We start from the raw sequence: 25163 nt of genomic DNA, 5'->3' as shown, positions 1-25163 counted from the left end.
ATATACTGAGCTAAGAAAAACAAAACTTATTAATAAAATACATCGATCGATACAATAATATTATTATGAGTATGCTGTCGCATACGACTCGCTCACTTAAGTAATTTGTTTGCCAGAATCCGTCTTATAGTTGTGATGTTACTATTAAAAACGTCAATATCACACTCTTTCGTTAGTTCATTTAGACTTTTACCAGCTCGCAATAGAAAGCTATTCTTTCTGTAATTACGTGATGAAAATGGAATTGAGAGGGGAGGGAAGTATCTTTTAGGTCTAGATGGAGTATTGAAGGAGAGCTTAGCGAGCAATTCAGGACAATCAATGTTACCATTTAAAATTTTGTACATATTTTATATACGTAATATCCGCAATCTGTCGACGTTTATGTAGTGGGAGAAGGTGATGTTTTTTACAAATATTATCATAATTTGATGAATTATAGGGGGTTTTCAACTTAAAGTAGAGGTATTTTACAAACTTTGAAAATTGCTTGTATCTTTATACGAAGAACCTACCAGAGCGTCCTTATGACAAGCCTTATGGTACCTTTTGCTTGAAAATGACGCATATATTCGACTTTATTTCAGTGTACGATGTGCCGCACAAGCAAGCCGCTCCTGGGTGAAGATATTCTCAGGCTGCAGGACGGCGCGCGGGCACTGCCTCACGACTCGGGTAAGCTTTATCACAACGGTATGAGCTCCCAAAGGTCACACGTTTTATTTATTGTACAGTCAAGGGCATAAATATATATACATTCCCAAAGTTTCAAACATGTGTACGTTCTTACACCTTAGACAATAAAGTCGTGTTCACATATTTTTGAGCCATTTGTCTGGTTCGATATTTTTGTCTTCGACTGTACGCCTATGACGTGTTTTTTTTAGGGATCCGTACCCAAAGAGTAAAAACGGGACTCTACTAAGACTCCGCTGTCCGTCTGTCACCAGGCTATATCTCATGAACCGTAATAGCTAGACAGTTGAAATTTTCACAGATGATGTATTTCGGTTGCCGCTATAACAACAAATACTAAAAGTTTTTTTATAACATCCCTATCTGTTGTTGAAGGACTGCTTTGCATTATTTTATTTAGTTTAAATTATTGTATTTGTTTGTATTTGAATTCAGAGGCCGATGCAGTAGCCGAGCGCCTGAAACCCCTCAGGATTGCGTCTCCGGTCGGGCAGGCCGGCGCCTCCTGCCAGGCCAAGTGGCCTTGCCCGGTAAATATATCAATATATAGCTATTTCATCACACTCGCTCAGTAAATGTGGAATTGCACGCAGGCTTAGCGGTAACTATAGAAAAAGCGTTTTCCCTAGGGAGTTTTGAAGTTTCTAGTATTATAATTAACAGTTCTTTGTCATTATATTTCATTTTTGTATCGCAAGTGTGATGAAAAACATTGTGTGGCGGTGTGAAAAACATATCAATAGTACATTGTGCAACATGGGGCGTAATAATATTGCAAACTCGAGTCCATAAATCGCTCCTGCGAGCCGTCGCGATTTAACTTTACTCTCGTTTGCAATATTTAACTTACGCCCCATGTTGCACAATGTACTATTGATATCAGGTAAACCGTAAAGAGAGGCCGAACGCACAAGCACGTCATAGTCATGTATAGACATGAAACAGGCCGGTACCCTCTGAAGTCTTTTATCTCTTAGCTGATATTTGATTTTGTGTCTTTGTCGTTACTCCTATACGAGTACCACACATTTACACAGAATATTCAGTACTACCTGCATATGTTATTTATTCGAATTTTTCAGACATGTACATACGAAAATTGGCCGCGAACGCTCAAGTGCGCCATGTGCGGCGCGCAGCCCGCCGCGCCCGCGCCGCCCGAGCCCAAGCCGTCGCCTGTCGGTCAGTACACTACACTACACTACACTACACTACACTACACTACACTACAGCACCAGTACCGTCCACACTGCTATGGAACGGAACGGACCATTCCTAAACCTCATTGTACAGTACAGACTATGCCAATGGGGTTTAGCGCCTGCTTTATTTGTAGACGCTAGTAAAAAATTGTTCTGTTTTATAGTAATGATTTACGGGTTTTTAATAAAATATTACCATTTCAGGAATTAACGACATCTGTAACAGCCAAAACGCATCGTCAAATGCTAAGCGTCGTAACAACCCGGACTGGTTGTGGCTACAAGCTTGCATAGGTGAGTTTACTAGCCATTTATGGCATTAAGCATATGGTCATATATTAAAGCACTGCATTTCTTTGTTTTAATTACTTTTGTCCTTTAAAGCGGTATAAAAATGTGTCTTTCCATCACAGAATGGTCCTTATGCTTCAAGCACAATAAGAATCTTTTTATCTGAAATACCAACAGAAATTCTGATTATAGAATGGTCCTATTGCACATGAAGACTAAGGACCCTTCTCTGATGGAAAGCCAGAAATTGTTTCCTTCCATTAATTTTTCGCTTGTCTGTTTCATGCTCAATGTTCACAACTGCGATTGCAAAAAATACCTGTTTTGTAAATTAATACAATAATAGATCGGGCCTCCCGGGCGAAAACTCGTAAAGTGGAAGGGTGATGTGTAATGAATCCTTGTAGACATCAGCTGCCGCTCAGTTGGAGGGTTAAGGAATGGTGGCCATCGACACATGAAAATTTTTTAAATAAATTTAGCAAACGCTTCCCGTTTGATACTTTGTCAGATGATACTTAAGATGTTATTGTAAATTTAAAAAATCGTCAGTCGATTGTATGACCGGAAAGACCGTCAGCTGATCGCATAAACATGTACATCGTGGACTCCGACACGTAAAAATAGTGTGTGAAAACAAAAGGTCTAACCTGTGCTAGGTTATCTTCCATGAAAAACCACGAATAACAGTGCAGGATAACCAATAAACACAACGGTAAGAGAAACACTTTAGCCATTGAACACTAAACATTATTTGAATATTCGAAGAAAACCAGTTTATTTAGAAATTTTAGAAGAAATTAACGGTTAGACTAACAACTAATACGACAAACTGTCACCTCATCTGTCACACGACTTGTCAATCGTGACAAGACGAATAGTGTTGCAAGCCTACAAAAACAATTAAACGTCAAACGGACATTAGAAATAACGTTCCGATCTACGAACGAACGCATATAAAAACTAAAAATGTCGAAAACAAACCCAAAAATGATTGCATGTAAAACATGCACAAATAAAATAATAGTTATTTGTTATACAAGGGTGCAAAGTTGTATTTTACCCGCGAGTGTTTCAACACACGAGAAGTAAAATACATTTGCACCCGTGTGTAACACAAAACTTTTCACCTCACTATAGCGAGGAAAGTGCAACATCCACAGGCGTTAGATCATCTTCATCACTGAAATCACTCATTTTTTTACGATATTATAACAAAAAACTCTGGAAATTCTGTATTTTTACGTGAGAAGTTCTTCTTCTTCTTTTAAAATTATGGCTTCAGCCCAGTGGGACTATTTCGCCAGTATCAGGGTATTAAGAGGTTTAAAAACGACAAAAATTGTACGGTTGTACAAGACAGTGTACGGTGATTTGTTAGCACTTGTAAATCGATAGCTAGACTTTACAAGAAGCACGTGGACACGTGGACTACCGGCCGTTGACTCCAAGGTGGTGGTTAAACGTGCTTCAAAATTAATTCTCCATTTACTGCACACTATCACATTAGTTTACTGTATAATAAGCTATCGATATTACACTTTAATAGTACATTACTACAGAGGCCGGGAAGTAAGGGGTTGCCGGCCGAATGCATATATACGGCCGAACGTAGTGAGGCCGGATAGTTATGAGGCCGACAACCCCTTTTCACGCCGATGTATGTATAGTGCTTTTCTCAAACATGCAATGAAATAAATAAAGAAATCTCCACGAAATCAAAGTTTTAATTCTAAAGAAACTAAAAGTAAACTAGGCACAAAATATAACTACCACTTGTACCTATCTTTATCACACGTGTCGTATATTTTACACATGTAGTTAATCAATTTATTACACAAATGTTCAAAGGTATATTTATGTATCTTTGATTTTTCGCCTTGTATCCTTCTGACTGTAGTTTTAGCCACATAACTAAGATTACATCGTTTTTTATGTTGATATTATGCTTCACATACATCGTTGCCTTAAACATGGAGGTATTCATTTAATATTTTCGTCGGAACTCATATTAAATAACACAATAAACAACGCACAATAAATCCAATAAAATATAATTACAGATACACAATGAAAAATGTTCAACTTTACCTCCAAAACGATTAAAAAACCACCAACGCGTGTTTGAGTAGACATTTTTACCGCTAATATTTAAATGAAATATGTTTGTCAAAGGACTGCCTCATTTCAAACATAGACAGAGATAATCATATTACTTTGTCTTACACTGGTACTAGCACCCAAAAGAAAAGGATGAGTATAGTTTTTTTGTTCTTATTTACTGACAAACTGGTTTGACCAACTATATTTTAAATCTGTATTTGTAAGTAAATTTGTAATTAAATATTATTGGAATTTGTTAATAATGTTTTATTTATATATTTTTTGTAAATTCGATACAAATAAAACTGCAAAATATATTAATAATCGTTTATTGTTTTTTTTAAGGGGTATTGGCAGAATGTCATTCCGAACCATAAGCAAATATTGGTTATAATTCTTTTTTTTTGGCTGAATGCCATGATGCTGTGTCTCAAATATATGTGAAATGGAAATTAAAAAAGAGCCACTTCCCGGCCTAGGCCTGCAACTTTGTATGAAATTTCATTACAGGCCCCTCGTCTAGCCGCGCCGGAGTCGTGATACTTCCCAGCCTAATATAAAGAACGTAATATCAATATTACATAGCATGTTTGAGAAAACAATATTAATGAGCAAAAAACAAAGTAATTAATCACGATGCTAACTATCAAGATGGCGCTCGAACCGGAAGTCACGTGAGAAGTTTTTAAGTAAAAATTTTGTTGACAATGTTGACATTTCTGACGTATGAAATGTCAATGATGCGTTTTGAAATTGCATCGACTCAACTTGTGCGTTCAGAATTATATTTAACATCATTATTAAAACACAAACGTTTCTTATGGAACTTTAAGGTTTATGACATAAAATCATTAAATAAAGCTAAATTTGGTATTTTTTATTAGATTCTCAAACCATTTGTTTAATGATAATTAATATCAAACGAATCATTATTATAAGCGTTTTACGTTTTGTTATCTGTCAAGCTATTTAAACACGCTCCATCCAAGGTCAAATTACTTTCCCCACTAGTGGATAAAATGCGTTTTTCCCCGCTTGTTTTAAAGGATAAAAGACAACTTTCCGAGCTAGTGAGGGGAAAAAGAAAAACATTATTTATGTTGCTCTTTGTGCAATTCTGCATTCCACATTAATTGCACGGCAAGCGACAAGAGATATGACCTTATGACAAATGCAAATCGAAAATTATGGAAATGCAAAACTTGTATTAAAACTACTCCAAAATACACACAAACGAGAGAAACCACTACAATTAAGTCAGTTAAATATGTGGCAGTTAAGAAAGATCAAGAAAAAAAGGATCACTCATTAAATTTGCAATCAACGCCGGAAAACTCTGTGGTGACCACGAGTGAATCCCCTGGAACACACAAGCCTATTTATGAAACGCATGATCACCCATGAACATGAAGTTCTATCAGATTCAGAGTCCGTATTAGAATCCCAAGGGGATACAGATCTTGATATCAGCTCACACAGCCTCCCGAATAAAATGGTATCGGAATCCTTACAGATTTCTGAGTTAAAGTCAGAAGGTCTCTCTCTAACTACCCAGCTAGCTAGCGCAAATGAGGAAGTCGACAGCCTCAATACACAAATAGTTGAACTGCGAAGAGCACTAGAAGATCAGCAGAAAAAAACAGAGATCTATAAAAAAATACTTACAGATAAAGTACCGACGAGACGACTCACTCCTAAAGAAAAATCTGCTTCAAATTAAAAGATCAAAGGTTCTGGACAGTGATGATGACACGCCAATCACGTCGCCGGCATGCTCCCAACACGAGGGCATAACATTAGAAACAGAAACTGAAGTACAACCCTTTGTCTTTCCGGTTACCGCCACTGCATCAGACGCCCGAGAAAAGAATCCAAGTATCACCAACTCAAGTATTACTGAAATAAACGTTAATGAAGAAATTACGGAAACAAATAATATTATTAAAGAAAAACGGAAAATTTGCTTTATTAGCAGTAACGCCAACAACAAGATTTTGCAAACAGCGGAACACACTTTCGAATCGGATGACATATGCCACTACATCAAAACAGAAGCCGGAATATACCATTTGCTGCATGAAGTGGAATCCAAAATTGAAGGTTTTACTATGCTTGACTATTGCGTGATATTAATTGGTGCTGTCTACTTCTTTCGTCTTTAAGGATACGGTAAATTACTACAAAATCATTAGTTATTTAAGATCAAAACTAGAACAAATCCACCATACTAACGTAATTATTAGTTTGCCTAACTTCAAACTCCACAAATTTGGCACACTGTTTAATAAACGTGTTGAATCTTTTAATAGCATATTGTATACTGAAGCGTGCAAATATCAATTTGCATATATTCTAGATAGTAACAAACATCTGTCGTACTCGAGTAAAATGTTTGATAGAGCATCTGGTTTTATAAATAATAATGCTTTACGAACAATATTTAAAGACCTGAAAAGCTACATAGCTGAAATTGATAAATTTAATAACTATCCATACAATGATGATCAACATACAATACATTGTAGCTCACCTTTAACGAATGTGAGGCATAATCACTTTGTCACATCGAGCACTCAAACAGAAGAGGATTTTTTTCGAGAACAATGATGTAGTTTCAAATGCTTCAAATAAATCCCATACGTTTTTACTATTACACCAAAATATCGCAGGTTTATTAAACAAAAGAGATTTAATAGAAATAACACTACATGATTTAGATAATGATGGGAAATATATAGATCTAATCTGTCTCTCTGAGACTTTTGTAAAATTGGGAGACGAGGCAAATGTAAATATTAATGGCTTTAAACTTGCAGACTGTTTTTCGAGAAACAAAAGAAGAGGTGGAACTTGCATATTGTGTAGAGAGTATTTAGAAATGAAACCACTTGCTTTTTTAAATGATCTTAAAACTGAATATCCCTTTGAACTTGCAGACTGTTTTTCGAGAAACAAAAGAAGAGGTGGAACTTGCATATTGTGTAGAGAGTATTTAGAAATGAAACCACTTACTTTTTTAAATGATCTTAAAACTGAATATCACTTTGAAGTCTGTGGAGTTAAAATATTGGACTTTAATTGTATAATTATCTGTGTTTATAGAATCCCCAATTATAACACCGAAATAATAAAAAAAAACTAGATAGTCTGTTACAAATAATTAAGAAGAAAGCAGCTAACGTCATTATTGCAGGTGATTTCAATATTGATTTGTTACAGCCAACACATTCGCTTCATGAATTTCAGAGAATTCTCCAAAATCACAATTTTCATATTCATATTACAAAACCCACACGATTAAATACTTGTATTGATCAAATAATATCCAACATGCCATATGCTATGCTACAGGTGAAGTTCTTCCTTTGGGTCTATCAGATCATGATACTGGCCAGTTACTTCGAATACCAGTACGCGAAAGCATATTCCTCCCTCGTACAAATATATAAAAAGACGAGACTTCAATCGTGACAATTTAAAAAAGTTTTATCAATGCCTTGAAAGCCTGTCTTGGAGGGAGGTTTATACAGAAGCAAATGTTGATACTGCATTAAACAAGTTTTATGACACGTATACCTTGCTTTTCAATTTATGCTTCCCGATTGCAATAGCCAAAGTTAGATATTCTGGCAATAGTACAAAATGGATAACGAAAGGTATAAGAAATGCATTTAAAACAAAACGTAGATTAAGATACTTATATTACAAAAGTAAAACACCTCAAGATAAATTAAACTATAATAAATACAATAACCTGCTTAAAAAATGCATAACTACATCAAGACGAATAGACAATAAAGCATCTATTTACGGCTCTAAAAATGTCACCAAAACCAGTTGGAATATCATAAATAAGGATATGGGGAAACTAAATAATAAGAAAAAATATATTAATAGGATTATTGTTAATAACACTGTGATCGAGGGACCCGTCAATATAGCAAAGCATTTAACAATTTCTTTATAAATAACGCTACTCTTGGCTCTCACTTGATACAATATAACTATCCTCTGAATAGTAACTACTCAAATATGTTCCTCTCGCCTACAAGCTTGAAGAAGGTGTTAGAATTAATAAAGAATTTGAATAATACTCGATCTGCTGATGTTCTCATGTCGACCGGTGACTTAATAGCCCCTGTGTTATCTTACCTAATCAATCTGACATTCCAACAAGGCACTTTTCCAGATAAACTAAAATTATCCATAGTCAAGCCTATCTACAAGAAAGGGGACAAAGTAAAGGTAGATAATTACAGACCTATTACACTTATTCCAATCTTAGCCAAAGTCCTAGAAAAAGCTATGCACAAAAGATTAATGAATTTTATAAATAAATACAAAGTATTAAGTATGCAACAGCATGGCTTTCAAAAAGGAAAATCCACCAACTTAGCTGCATTTAACGTCATAAATAATATAATTAATAATGTAGATGAAGGAAATAATACAGTGTCCATTTTTTTCGACATGAGCAAAGCATTCGACCATGTTTCTCATGACCTCCTTCTGAAGAAATGTGGAGTATATGGTTTAAGAGGTGTAGTTCAGAAATGGATTGAAAGCTATCTCACCAATCGACGTCAAATGGTTGAAATCACAAGTGTTAATTGCGAAAACATAGAAGAGCAATTCAAATCAGAAACGAAGTTTATTAGAGTAGGAGTACCACAAGGGACTATCTTAGGGCCTCTTCTTTTCTTACTTTATGTGAATGATTTGCCATTAATTACTAACTACGATTGCACATTATTTGCAGATGATATATCGGTAGTTATCCCGGATAATAATAGTCAGAACTACAATGAATCAATTAATAATACCATTATTGACATAATACAATGGCTTAAAGCGAATAATCTGCAAGTGAACCTCGAAAAAACCAAGTATATTCAATTTATCAACCAAAGGGGGAGAAAGATGAATCTCACTGTTTCATATAACGATCACAATTTAAAAGAATGCGATAGTACTACTTTTCTTGGCTTCGTGCTGGATGATCATTGTAGTTGGAAACAGCATGTTGACAAGGTTTGCTCTAAAATTAATCGGTTTGCATATGTCCTATGGCGACTAACAAGAGTAGCGGATAAAAAAACCGCCTTAAGAGCATACCATGGTTTTGTAGCGTCCAATTTGCGATACGGGATATTAATATGGGGAAATTCTGTACAAATTCATCGTACTTTTCTAGCGCAAAAGCAATGTGTAAGAGCAATAGCCAACATTCACATACCAACATCCTGCAAGGAATATTTTGTTAGCTTAAATTTACGAACAGTACACACACTGTACATTTATGAAGTGTGTATATTTGTTAAGCTGCACAATGAAATATTCATAAAGAAAAGAGATGTAGTAAATATAAACACACGATATCCGGATAGACTCGTGCTTCCAAAAATGCACACTGCAATGAGGGGTAGAAATTGTTACGCCATGTGTATTAAGATATTCAATCATTTACCAGAGCAATTAAGAGAACTACCCCTCAAAAAATTAAGGCAAAAACTATTTACTTGGCTGGTACAAAAATGCTTTTATAGTACCACTGAATATTTTAATAATGTGAGCATGTAACATAGGTTAGTTTAGCGAGTAAGCTAAAAATGTAAAATTTGCATGACTTATTGAAGTCTAGATATATGGACCTGTATATACTATATCTCTACCTAAGATCTGTAAGTACTATATCTATTGCAAATAATGATTTATGATTTAAAAACTACCCGCCTTATACCTCTTTATGACACATGTTTCTACATTCATAAATTAGGCATGAAATTTTGATAATTCATAATTTAGGCGTTACATAGCGTATACGTTATGCCTGATGCATTTAATGAAGCAAAGTTTCATGATCACAAAAAAAGTATCATAAAGAGGTATAGTGCCACATAAAATATTTTTTTTTATTTTTTTTATTTAAGAAACAAACAGTCGTTTACAAACAAGTTTACAAATATTTCTTAAATTAAGACCTGGAGTTTCATTATTGTATATAAATTGCAGTCTATAAAACAACAAAAACATAAAGTAGGTAGGTACTAGGTAGTAATAGTTTGAAGGTAGGTATAGGTAAAACTCACGAGAGCCGGCGGAAGATTTGTACTGAAACTGTAAATTATATCTAAAAGAAAATCCTCGCCGATTCTCGTGAGTAGGTACAGGTAATAAAGTTAATAAGTAATGTAGGAATTAATAAGTAATGACATGATTTCCGGAAAGTGACATAAGTATACATAAGAAAAATTTACATAATTAATTAACTACCGAAAAACACATTTTAATGAATTAATGGAACAGTTAAACAAATCCAAATTATTAAGTTTTTCATTTTCGTTAAAAATAGTAGAAACTAAATAAAATGGAAGCAAAAAATTTCCATACTAAATTGTTGCCATGTCGCATTTTACGTCAAAAATGTGACAGTTACGTAGGAAGTGGCGCCCTCAATAATTTTCTACAATTTCTTGTCGGACTATAAGGTGGGTAATTATTACATATTCATGCGACCAGCTGACGGTCTTTCCACCGCTATACAACCGACTGACGGTTTTTTAAATTCATAACCGCATCTAAACTATCATCTGACAAAGTATCAATCGGGAGGCGATGACTGAAGATATTTTTTTTACATGTTCATGTGACGGCTGACCATTTTTTTAATTCATTATAACATTTACACTAGCATGTGGGCTGATAAGCCGGGAGGCTATGATTGACGTTTGCGCCTGGTCCGCGGTCCAAAGAGTAATGTCGTAACAAAAAAGTAAGATGGAGTCATGTATGATGTCACTGCGCCCTCGTACTTGAAGAATTGAATTAAGTAGGTGTTTTTTGTATGTGAGGTGTGGTGGAAGGCGACGTGGGGCGCGTGGAGGCGTACCTGGCGGCCGGCGGCGACCCGGCGCGGGCGCTCGACGCGCACGAGGCCGCGCTGCTCGACCGCGCCTCCGCCTTCGACGCCGGACACACGCTAGTGCACCTGGCCATCAGGTACCCCTGCCCCGTATGTATGTGAGGTGTGGTGGAAGCTCGACGCGCACGAGGCCGCGCTGCTCGACCGCGCCTCCGCCTTCGACGCCGGACACACGCTAGTGCACCTGGCCATCAGGTACCCCTACCCCGTATGTATGTGAGGTGTGGTGGAAGCTCGACGCGCACGAGGCCGCGCTGCTCGACCGCGCCTCCGCCTTCGACGCCGGACACACGCTAGTGCACCTGGCCATCAGGTACCCCTGCCCCGTATGTATGTGAGGTGTGGTGGAAGCTCGACGCGCACGAGGCCGCGCTGCTCGACCGCGCCTCCGCCTTCGACGCCGGACACACGCTAGTGCACCTGGCCATCAGGTACCCCTACCCCGTATGTATGTGAGGTGTGGTGGAAGCTCGACGCGCACGAGGCCGCGCTGCTCGACCGCGCCTCCGCCTTCGACGCCGGACACACGCTAGTGCACCTGGCCATCAGGTACCCCTGCCCCGTATGTATGTGAGGTGTGGTGGAAGCTCGACGCGCACGAGGCCGCGCTGCTCGACCGCGCCTCCGCCTTCGACGCCGGACACACGCTAGTGCACCTGGCCATCAGGTACCCCTACCCCGTATGTATGTGAGGTGTGGTGGAAGCTCGACGCGCACGAGGCCGCGCTGCTCGACCGCGCCTCCGCCTTCGACGCCGGACACACGCTAGTGCACCTGGCCATCAGGTACCCCTACCCCGTATGTATGTGAGGTGTGGTGGAAGCTCGACGCGCACGAGGCCGCGCTGCTCGACCGCGCCTCCGCCTTCGACGCCGGACACACGCTAGTGCACCTGGCCATCAGGTACCCCTACCCCGTATGTATGTGAGGTGTGGTGGAAGCTCGACGCGCACGAGGCCGCGCTGCTCGACCGCGCCTCCGCCTTCGACGCCGGACACACGCTAGTGCACCTGGCCATCAGGTACCCCTACCCCGTATGTATGTGAGGTGTGGTGGAAGCTCGACGCGCACGAGGCCGCGCTGCTCGACCGCGCCTCCGCCTTCGACGCCGGACACACGCTAGTGCACCTGGCCATCAGGTACCCCTACCCCGTATGTATGTGAGGTGTGGTGGAAGCTCGACGCGCACGAGGCCGCGCTGCTCGACCGCGCCTCCGCCTTCGACGCCGGACACACGCTAGTGCACCTGGCCATCAGGTACCCCTACCCCGTATGTATGTGAGGTGTGGTGGAAGCTCGACGCGCACGAGGCCGCGCTGCTCGACCGCGCCTCCGCCTTCGACGCCGGACACACGCTAGTGCACCTGGCCATCAGGTACCCCTACCCCGTATGTATGTGAGGTGTGGTGGAAGCTCGACGCGCACGAGGCCGCGCTGCTCGACCGCGCCTCCGCCTTCGACGCCGGACACACGCTAGTGCACCTGGCCATCAGGTACCCCTACCCCGTATGTATGTGAGGTGTGGTGGAAGCTCGACGCGCACGAGGCCGCGCTGCTCGACCGCGCCTCCGCCTTCGACGCCGGACACACGCTAGTGCACCTGGCCATCAGGTACCCCTACCCCGTATGTATGTGAGGTGTGGTGGAAGCTCGACGCGCACGAGGCCGCGCTGCTCGACCGCGCCTCCGCCTTCGACGCCGGACACACGCTAGTGCACCTGGCCATCAGGTACCCCTACCCCGTATGTATGTGAGGTGTGGTGGAAGCTCGACGCGCACGAGGCCGCGCTGCTCGACCGCGCCTCCGCCTTCGACGCCGGACACACGCTAGTGCACCTGGCCATCAGGTACCCCTACCCCGTATGTATGTGAGGTGTGGTGGAAGCTCGACGCGCACGAGGCCGCGCTGCTCGACCGCGCCTCCGCCTTCGACGCCGGACACACGCTAGTGCACCTGGCCATCAGGTACCCCTACCCCGTATGTATGTGAGGTGTGGTGGAAGCTCGACGCGCACGAGGCCGCGCTGCTCGACCGCGCCTCCGCCTTCGACGCCGGACACACGCTAGTGCACCTGGCCATCAGGTACCCCTACCCCGTATGTATGTGAGGTGTGGTGGAAGCTCGACGCGCACGAGGCCGCGCTGCTCGACCGCGCCTCCGCCTTCGACGCCGGACACACGCTAGTGCACCTGGCCATCAGGTACCCCTGCCCCGTATGTATGTGAGGTGTGGTGGAAGCTCGACGCGCACGAGGCCGCGCTGCTCGACCGCGCCTCCGCCTTCGACGCCGGACACACGCTAGTGCACCTGGCCATCAGGTACCCCTACCCCGTATGTATGTGAGGTGTGGTGGAAGCTCGACGCGCACGAGGCCGCGCTGCTCGACCGCGCCTCCGCCTTCGACGCCGGACACACGCTAGTGCACCTGGCCATCAGGTACCCCTACCCCGTATGTATGTGAGGTGTGGTGGAAGCTCGACGCGCACGAGGCCGCGCTGCTCGACCGCGCCTCCGCCTTCGACGCCGGACACACGCTAGTGCACCTGGCCATCAGGTACCCCTGCCCCGTATGTATGTGAGGTGTGGTGGAAGCTCGACGCGCACGAGGCCGCGCTGCTCGACCGCGCCTCCGCCTTCGACGCCGGACACACGCTAGTGCACCTGGCCATCAGGTACCCCTACCCCGTATGTATGTGAGGTGTGGTGGAAGCTCGACGCGCACGAGGCCGCGCTGCTCGACCGCGCCTCCGCCTTCGACGCCGGACACACGCTAGTGCACCTGGCCATCAGGTACCCCTACCCCGTATGTATGTGAGGTGTGGTGGAAGCTCGACGCGCACGAGGCCGCGCTGCTCGACCGCGCCTCCGCCTTCGACGCCGGACACACGCTAGTGCACCTGGCCATCAGGTACCCCTACCCCGTATGTATGTGAGGTGTGGTGGAAGCTCGACGCGCACGAGGCCGCGCTGCTCGACCGCGCCTCCGCCTTCGACGCCGGACACACGCTAGTGCACCTGGCCATCAGGTACCCCTACCCCGTATGTATGTGAGGTGTGGTGGAAGCTCGACGCGCACGAGGCCGCGCTGCTCGACCGCGCCTCCGCCTTCGACGCCGGACACACGCTAGTGCACCTGGCCATCAGGTACCCCTACCCCGTATGTATGTGAGGTGTGGTGGAAGCTCGACGCGCACGAGGCCGCGCTGCTCGACCGCGCCTCCGCCTTCGACGCCGGACACACGCTAGTGCACCTGGCCATCAGGTACCCCTACCCCGTATGTATGTGAGGTGTGGTGGAAGCTCGACGCGCACGAGGCCGCGCTGCTCGACCGCGCCTCCGCCTTCGACGCCGGACACACGCTAGTGCACCTGGCCATCAGGTACCCCTACCCCGTATGTATGTGAGGTGTGGTGGAAGCTCGACGCGCACGAGGCCGCGCTGCTCGACCGCGCCTCCGCCTTCGACGCCGGACACACGCTAGTGCACCTGGCCATCAGGTACCCCTACCCCGTATGTATGTGAGGTGTGGTGGAAGCTCGACGCGCACGAGGCCGCGCTGCTCGACCGCGCCTCCGCCTTCGACGCCGGACACACGCTAGTGCACCTGGCCATCAGGTACCCCTACCCCGTATGTATGTGAGGTGTGGTGGAAGCTCGACGCGCACGAGGCCGCGCTGCTCGACCGCGCCTCCGCCTTCGACGCCGGACACACGCTAGTGCACCTGGCCATCAGGTACCCCTACCCCGTATGTATGTGAGGTGTGGTGGAAGCTCGACGCGCACGAGGCCGCGCTGCTCGACCGCGCCTCCGCCTTCGACGCCGGACACACGCTAGTGCACCTGGCCATCAGGTACCCCTACCCCGTATGTATGTGAGGTGTGGTGGAAGGCGACGTGGGGCGCGTGGAGGTATACGGGACTATACAGTTTTCAAATATATCTGGTAATTAAAATTTTCCATTGCTCAAATTAAAAAAACCTGTAAAATCTCCTAAAACAATTTCTCAAAGCGCCGAAACTGTCGTCCTCGGCTCAACAAATAATGAAAAGGAAATATGTCGATATGAGTTTCTGTGTGCGCACGCAGGTTCCAGCGCGAGGACATCCTGGCGACGCTGCTCGCGCGCATCTCGGGCGGCGGCCCCGGGCTCAAGCGCTCCCCTTCATACGTCGGTCAGTTCACGCAATCATTCTATTATTTGGCTCCACTTGTCCAAAGACAAAGCGGCTCCTGAAGCGAGCTCTTTTCGTGTTTAAATCTTATTTATATTGATCAATATTCTATCTACACAATATCTATAAAAACAAATCGAAACTGAAGACCCGTAAAGTAGCAGGTGAGATAGATTACCGTTTGCCGTTATACGGCGCCACTCTTGACAATGCGATTACCGCGTACGCAATGAATGTACGGCGGATCTTACATTTATTACTTAACTGTTCTCTTTTCGTCGTTTCATATTTTACAATACACTAATAGGTTAAGTATTTTTTTATGTATTACTTTGTCTATCTATTGCAGTTATTAATGATATTGAAAGTGATATCTCACCGTTATCTCGCCGAAACCAATAGTTTATTATGAACAGCTCCGGATGTGGCGGCGGCGATCCGGCGCCACGTGGCGGCCTCCATCCGGTACAAGAAGGGCGCCTTCCCGTGCCGCTACCTCAACGAGTTCTGTACTTTCGCGTTACCAGCAGGTCGGTGTTATGTTAAACTCTAATAGTATTCCAAATCTGAAGCCTAGTAGATACTTAATACCTTCAATTCGTCAACCTATTTAATTGTATTTTGTATGGTACAGAGATCGAAGAACTACCGGTAGCCATCCAAGAGCAACTGTTTTCGGAGCTGCTCGACCGCGACGCGCAGCAGACCTTAGAAGCCGAACCTCCCCTTATTAACTGGAGTCTCGAGTTATGCGTGCGACTCGGTGAGCCACTTATTATAACATTATAAATATAATTGGTAATTTCGTCTAGTAATTAATTTTCTTTCCAAAGTTTCCTATAGAGCAGCCATTCCCAAAGTGTGCTCCGCCTAAGCAAAGCCTTTGTAGGGGCTCCGCGAGAAAAACGAAAACTAGCTCCTATATGTGACTAGTCCGCAGTTCAATGGTGACGAACGAAAATTATTTATTTGGAGCTCCGTCAAATATTTTGATTTTAAAAAGGGTTTGATAACCGCTACAACAGAGAGTGTACTTTGTATTATTTGCATCAATCGATTGAACCAGATTCCTTTAGTAGATAGCTGTATATTACCTATATATGATATAAAAAAATTAAAACTGTAATGCGTCGGCGTAGAGCTTATATTCTTTCTTTATTTTGTAACAAGTATATTAAGCTATGGACTATATGTAGGTTCTCTCAGTGTCGTGGGTCTCGACGCTGCTATCACAATATACGTCTGGCAGTTTCTAAGGTGTCTCCTAGTAGATAAAGTATATTAAGCTAAAGAAAGATTGGGCGCCAGCACACACAAAGCGTGCAAAGAAGGAAGATTAATATGAGATAAAGTAAACTATTGTTTGAGCTCAGTTACACATTTAATTACAATTTTTAAATAAATGGATGACGGGCAGTGGGCCTGATACAGAATTTACATACTTATGGTAATATTAGACGTTAAACGTGACAAAGTCTATGAAGTTCTGTTTTTACGCTTAACACTTCGCACTTGAAATCAAATGTAAGAGGCCACTATCATGAGTTCCTTGCTAGGTTAGTCAAGTATTAAAAGAAATCACTAAGAGAAATCAGAGTTGACCACACCTGAGACAAGTGTTGCTACAGAGGCAGCAGAACTGTGGCCACGTGCCGTCCCAGTGGCGCGCGGCAGACGGCAGGAGTCGCGACGATACGCAGCGAGACCGTCGTTGCGTGTCCAGCCAGCCGCTCTACCGGTACAGCACGGAGTCACCAGGACGATCCCGCAAGAGCAGGCTGCACTAGCACGTTCCAGAAGACAAAGCCAGTTGTGCAGGGGCACAAGGAAGGATGCCGTGGGAAGGAAGGAAGGAAGGAAGCACCGGCTTTCAAGCTACAAACAAAATTACACATTGAAACACATGTTGAAAAAATTGCATGGACATGTGCACCTCGATTTCGTCTTCCACGAAAACAGACCAGACAATAATTAAAACTCCTACAATACTCTACTACTCATGAGAAAACTATTAAATTTGACCCATGGTCATTATTGCCACGTATGCACAAAGACAAAGGAAAACTACACTTTTCTATATTAAATTACAAATCCTTACCCGGACTTTTGATGAAATTGTTGGTGTCAACCTCTAACATGTTAATTTGAAGCTTAAATAAAGATATCCTCACAAGGGATTCAATAAGAAAAGGAACGCCATTGCCACGTTGTCCTATAACAAGAAACCAAAAATTAATACAAATCAGCACTTTAGAAATTGTGCTTTCACGATGACAGATATCAAGAAACTTACCTCGCTACGGGTTATAAGCTGTAATACTGTATTTGCATGTTTTACGGGCTGCCACCCAACCAAAATTGACTCAATCGTTGATGGCTGCCTTCTCACATCATGCCGAATTGAAAAGTGACGGAGCTGCGTCCACCTTCCACGTCCTCACGTATTAAGACGATTCTCGCTGATTTGGCCTTGAGCGTCTCAGCGTCTCTGTACCCGCACCCCGCTCACTGCGATCGTACGCGAATTTCGTCTCGGTGCGGCGACTGCGGCGGAACGAGGTTCAAAGAATAACCTACAGCCCAGAGGCGCGCGGCATTTGGCGCTGTACCTCGTATTTGTGTATCTTTTGCAGATATTTTGTTGTTTGAGTATGAGTAGATCATGCGTGTAGAGGTCGTAAATTATAATAAAAATATATTGTTATATGTTGCTGCCCCGGGTTATACCACAGGCAATGCTTAAATATCAGTAAAACACAATTTGACTCGCTTTCTCCTGATTATGCTAAAACATGGATGTGCCCGAGTTGTATTAATGTAAACACTCGCCGCTTGAGGAGCCGCCCGGACACGCCAGTACGCCAACATCAGATACCACAGGGGAACCTAAGTTTGGACATGTCACTCGACAATAGCATGCATGTTTCCAATTTTGATGAAACTCAGAACAAGAGCCTTCTTACACCACAAAATTATCTCAGAGACGACACTGTGACATTAAGTAATATAAGTACCTTACTTGACCAGAAAATCCATACTTCCGTCTCCGCACTTATTGAGCAAAAATTAAATAATTCTTTATCAGCATTCGTGAACACGGTTCGCAATGCCATCAAAGAGGATGTGAAGCAAATGGTCCGTGAGGAAGTTCAGAGTGCAGTACGCGATATCGAGAAGAATTTCACAGCCACCACCGATTTTATCTGTGCGGAACAGCAAACTCACAAGTCCGAGATCGCGGATCAAAACGATAAAATTAAAACACTCGAACAGGAAAAGGTTAAGCTGCAGGCGAGTCTCCGCTCTGTATCCACACGACTCTCTACCATGGAAAATATTTCGAGAAGTTGCAATTTAGAGTTACAGGCAGTACCAGAGAAAAAGAACGAAAATGTAATGCTCATGTTCAAAAATCTGTGCTCCACCATAAATATGTCAATTGCGGAAAACAATATCATCGCTTGTCGCCGAGTTGCCAAGATGGACACCAAATCGAGCAGGCCACGTAACATCTTAGTATCACTTTCGTCTCCGCTCGTTCGCGACACGGTGTTAGCTATGGCTAGTCGTCACAACAAGGCGGCGAGAAACTCCACGGACCCCACTAACCAATTACTCAACAGTATGCATCTAGGAATCACCGGCGAGAGCAAACGGATCTACGTGGTAGAGCATCTTTCCCCGGAGTGCAAAACGCTTTACGCTGAAACTAGAAAAGTAGCCAAATCAAAAGGTTACAATATTGTATGGACACGGTATGGCAAAATTTACGTACGTAAGAATGAACAGTCGGACGCCATTCATATTAAGGACGCTAATTGTTTGAACAAATTATAATTTTTAGTTTTTAGTTAGTATAAGTGTTAGTTTTTAGCCACATTATAATTTGTAACTTTTATTTGAACTTATCTGTCCTGTTTAATATTAATGTTAATTTATTACCAAAATGTTAATAGAATTAGGAGTAAGTTAAAGGATTTAAATTTAAATATTCTAAACTGCAATTATGACATACTTTGCTTTACGGAAACTAATTTAAACGACGGCGTCTATGACGCCGAGATCCTCGATTCTCGGTACAATATATTCCGCCGCGACCGGTCATCCACTACTATCGGTAAAAGTGAGGGCGGGGGGGTAGCGGTAGCCATCAATAAGCGACTGGCAGCTGAGCGCTTGCACACGTGGGAGACCGAGGTTGAGGACATCTGGCTCCGAGTTAAAGTCTGCCGTACCACCCTACTTATTTGCCTTTGTTACTTACCACCAGACCTTCAAATTACTAAACTTAAAGCTTTTTATTCTAATGTAGAAAATAGACTAGCGCAGCTTAAAACCGACGTAGAATTTTTCCTTATTGGCGATTTTAATTTACCTTACATTCAATGGACAAAGTTGCCTAACTCATCACAAATGATAGCCTCGACCACTTCTCAGGATAACAAGAGCGAATTATTGACCGATGTTATATCTCTATTTAACCTTAAACAATATAATAACATCCCTAATAAAAATAACCGGTTCTTAGACCTGGTACTATCTACACTAGATAATATTAATGTCTACGGAGCTTCACCCTTAAGTCGAATAGATGACCATCACCCTCCGCTGCTAATAGACATTGATTTCGTAGCCTCGCCCTCTGAAACTATAACTGCAAAACTACAGGGTAAGCCTAACTTTCACAAGTGCGATTACCATGAAATTAAAAGGGAGCTAGCCTGTATCGACTGGCAGCGACTGCTATCGAATGCCGATGTGGACGTGGCTGTACTAATCTTCCAAGATAAGCTTAATGACATCATTAAGAGGCATACACCTCTGAAAAGAGCCAGGTCACAAGCCTTTCCGTGTTGGTTTAGCCCTTCTTTAATTCGTTGCTTAAAAGAAAAGCTAAAATTCCATAGACGTTATAAAAAATTTGGTAATCCACTTGACTATAACACGTTTGATCTTCTTAGAACAAGATGTAAGAAACTAATTGACGAATGTTATGGAGCCTACATAGAGTCAGTTCAAGTCTCAATTAAACAAAATATCAAACATTTCTGGAAATATGTTAATGACAAAAAATCTACTAACTGTATCCCTGTCACTATGAAATTTAATAACCTAGTTTCATCGAACGCGAAGGAAGTCGCGGAAATGTTTTCTAATTACTTTGGTTCTGTCTTCGAGAAACCTTCGAGTTGCGGTACCAGCGACTTCCCAGCGTTACCATCTAATAATATCAGCCTAAGTGACACTTATATTAGCATTGACCAAATCAAAGCAAAAATCCAAGGACTTGACTGTAACAAGGGCGCCGGCCCGGACGGTATTCCCCCGTCTTTTATAAAAAAATGCTGCGAGGAGCTTTGTCAACCTCTCTACATAATTTTTAATCGATCCATCAAGAGCGGTACTTTCCCTTCCCCGTGGAAAATTGCTCATATTATTCCAATCCATAAATCGGGCGATAGCAGTCACTGTAACAATTACAGGCCTATTAGTATACTTTCAGCATTTTCTAAATTATTTGAATCAGTTATGTATTGCTCCTTTTACTCTCATTTTAAAACTACAATCTCTCCTAATCAGCACGGCTTTGTTTCTAGCAGATCGACTGTTAGCAATCTACTAATATACAAAAATTATATCTGCGGGGCATTCGCTAAAAAAACTCAAGTAGATTCAATATATACAGATTTTTCCAAGGCCTTTGATAAAGTCGATCACACTATCTTAATAAATAAATTGGAAGGCTATGGAATACACGGTAACTTGCTAAGGTGGATTAAATCTTACCTAGAAAACAGAAGTCAGCTTGTAAGTGTCAAAGGTCATCTGTCTGCGCCAATGAAAGCTACCTCGGGCGTTCCTCAAGGATCGCACCTGGGTCCTCTTCTCTTTGTTGTTTTTATTAATGACCTAGTCGAGCGTCTGTCGTGTCCATGCTTACTGTACGCAGATGACCTCAAGATCTACTCAACAATAACTAACGTCCAAAACTGTGAAATCCTTCAGAGTAATCTGAATGCAATTGCAGAATGGTGCATCTCCAATCGTATGTTCCTAAATACGGATAAATGTTACGTAATTTCTTTCTCAACGTCAAAACAAAAGTTAATTTTTAATTATTCTCTAAATAATTTCACGCTTAATCGTACATCCGTAATTAGGGACCTTGGTATCTGCTTTGACGAAAAATTAACATTCCAATCTCACTATGAGTACTTGATTTCAAAAGGTTTCAAGATTAATGGTTTTATATCTCGCTTTACCAAGGATTTAAAAAACTCATACGTTTTAAAATACTTATACTGTTCCTTGGTTAGGAGCACTTTAGAGTATGGATCTGTAATATGGGCACCTTATTACAACACTCACGTCGACAGGTTAGAAAAAGTGCAAAAGCAGTTTCTTAATATCCTCAGCTTCAGGCTCCAGCTTGGTCGCAGCCTCAGATCATATGCCAGCAGGCTCAAGTACTTCAATATTCCATCCCTTGCAAATCGCAGGAAGTGCAGCGAACTGTTAATACTTTATAAAATTGTACACTCCAAAATTGACTGTCCCACCCTTCTTTCTCTTCTAAATTTTGTCACTCGATACAAATCTCGCAACCCCTCACTCAAAATATTTCATCTACAGATCTACAAAAACAACACATCATTTTATAATCCCATAACAAGAATGTGTCGCTTATATAACGAAACCGTTACCGAGAATCCGTCCTTAGATATATTTGAATGCAGCTTACCCACATTCAAAAATAAAATCCGCAAAATTTTGTGTCCATAGGCTGCGTTCATAATTGTAATTTCCGTAAACGCTTTTTGATTAATTAATTAATTGAAAATATTTAGTATAATTTAGTTTTAGTTTTAGACTTAGGTAGATTAATTACTAGCGCACGCAACTCTGTAAACTGGATCTTGCTACTGTTTATTTTACTTTTCTGTCCATAATCTTGTGTAGAAATGGCATCTCACCTCCCTAGCAATAAATTGTAACTAAATCTTCTAATCCTTCTGTGCACACATGCTTAGAGTTATAGTCTAGATCTGAACTGTATGCTAATATTGTATTAATTTCTGAAATTGTCTGTAACTTGTTTTGTGAGCCAAATAAATAAAATAAAATAAAATTCCCTTATGCATTATACTTTACAAGCCTCAATTAGTTAATTTGTGTTTTATCTGTTTCTTACAAATAAATACCTAAGTCAAATCGACGGATTAAGATTTATAGCTAAAGCTTGGTATGTACTAAACTGAGGCGTACAGTGCGTTTATTTATACAGTTTTTTTTATCCGTAATAAATAAATATAAATAATGCCATTAATAGTTAACTTATAAAATTAAAGTACAGCTTCATATACTACTACAAATGTGTTATTTTTCGAAATTCGAAGTTTTCTCAATCATTACGTGGGAATATCATCATTATTAGGGTTCCGTACCTCAAAAGGAAAAAACGGAACCCTTATAGGATCACTCGTGCGTCTGTCTGTCTGTCTGTCCGTCTGTCACAGCCTATTTTCTCGGAAACGACTGAACCAATTAAGTTGAAATTTGGTGTATATATGTAAGTTTGTGACCCAAAGACGGACATGTAACGTAAACAAATTAATTTAAACCTACAATAAACTTAATAGTAAGTTTTTCCGTAAATAAAAATACGATAGGCCGTTTTGCTAGTTCTTAATCGAATAAAATTATTTTAAACTACAAAAACAATGTTTTTTAACAGGTACTATTCATACATACAACGTTATAGGTAATATGTAGCTTATGATCAATTATTTATTGTTTCGAGATGGAATGGAACATTATTCAAAACGTAAAACTTGAATGACATTATAATATGTCGGTTAGAAAACATTTATTTATTTATTTCAAATGAAGTTTTCTCAAACATACGTATATTATAGTATAATATATGCGGATATTATCATTACATTCATTGTAATAGACCGCAAAATACCGTGTTGCGCTCGCTAATGCGCGTCGCAACCAAATCAGCGCTCTGCAGTTATTTATTCTTTGGCCACAATAACTCCTATATTATAGCACTTTGCTTGTGCATAAGCGTACATAGTGCAAGGAAGGCACGGAGCGACGAGCGACACAGCCTCCTCGTCTCAAAGCTGGCACACGACTGCCGGCCATGCCATTTTCAGGCTGCATACGCATGAAATGTGGAAAAACGTTCGATTTCTTAAGAAAATATTTTTTGATTAAGAAAAGCTATGTTGCATTTGTAGAACCTGTTAAAACATTTTTGTTAGTTTAAAAATAATTTTAATCGATTAAGCCGTTTAGAAGTTATAAGCAAAGTTAGCCGTAAAACGGCCTGTCGTGTTATTTTTTTTTCGGTGAAACTACAAATTTCAGGAAGAAAGTCAAATGTTGCGATTGTTGTCCATAGAGTGAAGATGCATATATATTTTTTTCATAATTTTTGGTTGACTCATTTAGAAGTTATAAGCTCTAAAAAGTAACAGTTTTTAGCCAAAAACTGCGCGAAGCGCCTTAAGTTGCCATATCAACAGAGTACAAAAAAAAACACAATCAGTCATCGAAATTATCTTTATAGTTGGTCAAACCAATCTGTCAGTCAGTAACAACTGGTAAAATCATTCATTCCTTTCTTTCGGGCGCTAGTACTAGTGTAAGACAAAGACGGCATGACTCTCTCTGTCTACGTTTGAAATGTGACAGTCGCGTCAAGTGATAGCGTAACTAAACATCTGAAAACACGCCTTGCAGTAAATGTTGCCAGGTTTATGCAAAGGTGTTACCCGACCTCGACAGATGGCGTTAGGAGTATCGAAACGAGATTGATTCCTATACAGGGTTACTTTTTAGTCAGTTAACAAAAAAAAACCCTGAATTCAGTATCGTTAATAGAACCCATTTCAATAAAAAAACATGTACTTTTTATTTTTATGATTTATTATTTTTATTCCTAATTTTTTTACAAATTATGCACACCCTACACAGCTGGTTTTGGGGTCAATTTGAGTTCGTGCGCGGCGCATGAGTGAGGGTGTGCGACGGGGGTGCGCGCGGCGGGGGAGGCGGGGGAGGCGGGGAGCGCGCGCGCCGCCACCGCCGCCGCTCAGGCGCTCAGTGCTCAGTCTCGCGCCGCGCTGTGTGACGGACGGACCGTCGTTTCATGTTCTCCTCGCTCGCCCAGTCGCCGCTGAGCCGCGAGCCGCGAAACGATGTACTCAAACCGCGAGTTTTATGAAATGGTGAGAGTGAACGCCAGGGCCGATAACAATCTGAGAGCGGCTCGTAGGTTGTACGAGGCAGAGATTCTGCCTGTATTAAGAAATACCGGTTTGCCTAATGCTCGTCTCCCAAGTCTGCGTACAATTTTGTCGGCGAGTCAGAGCCTACTGGATTTTGGACAGTTTGCAGTGCTTGCGCATGCTCAAGGTCGTGGAGCACTAGGTTTAGCTGTGGAAATTGAAGAGGAGGTGTTAGGCTAATTTCGCTAACAACCTGAGGGCCAGCACAAATGACGCAGCACGGCATTTCGATGTAAGCCAGTAATTTGGAATCAATTTAAAACCGCCGGGACCAATTTAACCCGTCAAGGAGTGGGGGGGGGGGGACGCTCCGCCTACGCGGCGAAGAACAAAAGCGGCCATCTTTGAACTCCGCTCACACCGCACAGCTCCCCGCCCGCCCGCCACTCTTACCCCGTGTGCCAGCGCTGCCGCTGGCCGCGAGCGGGTGCCCCGCTCACTCCTCGCCTCCGCCACTGCCGTCAGAAAGTAG

The 25163-nt window shown here is 42.2% G+C and overlaps 1 protein-coding gene across 1 annotated transcript in view; it reads left to right on the top strand.

The window, feature by feature from the left end:
* The window catches only part of LOC134750801 (ubiquitin thioesterase trabid-like), a 53855-nt gene that overhangs the window by 12362 nt on the left and 16330 nt on the right, over nt 1–25163 (top strand). Inside the window, exons 3-10 of the mRNA XM_063686045.1 lie at nt 588–675; nt 1132–1226; nt 1779–1878; nt 2103–2192; nt 11144–11291; nt 15304–15389; nt 15806–15919; nt 16024–16152. Of these exons, the coding sequence (XP_063542115.1) occupies nt 588–675; nt 1132–1226; nt 1779–1878; nt 2103–2192; nt 11144–11291; nt 15304–15389; nt 15806–15919; nt 16024–16152 (850 nt within the window). The remainder of the gene's footprint in view (nt 1–587; nt 676–1131; nt 1227–1778; nt 1879–2102; nt 2193–11143; nt 11292–15303; nt 15390–15805; nt 15920–16023; nt 16153–25163) is intronic.

Source organism: Cydia strobilella, chromosome 20 (assembly GCF_947568885.1).
Source record: "Cydia strobilella chromosome 20, ilCydStro3.1, whole genome shotgun sequence".
Taxonomy (NCBI): domain Eukaryota; kingdom Metazoa; phylum Arthropoda; class Insecta; order Lepidoptera; family Tortricidae; genus Cydia; species Cydia strobilella.
The sequence above is the reverse complement of the archived record's forward strand: the minus strand, read 5'-3'. Positions and strand labels throughout refer to the sequence as shown.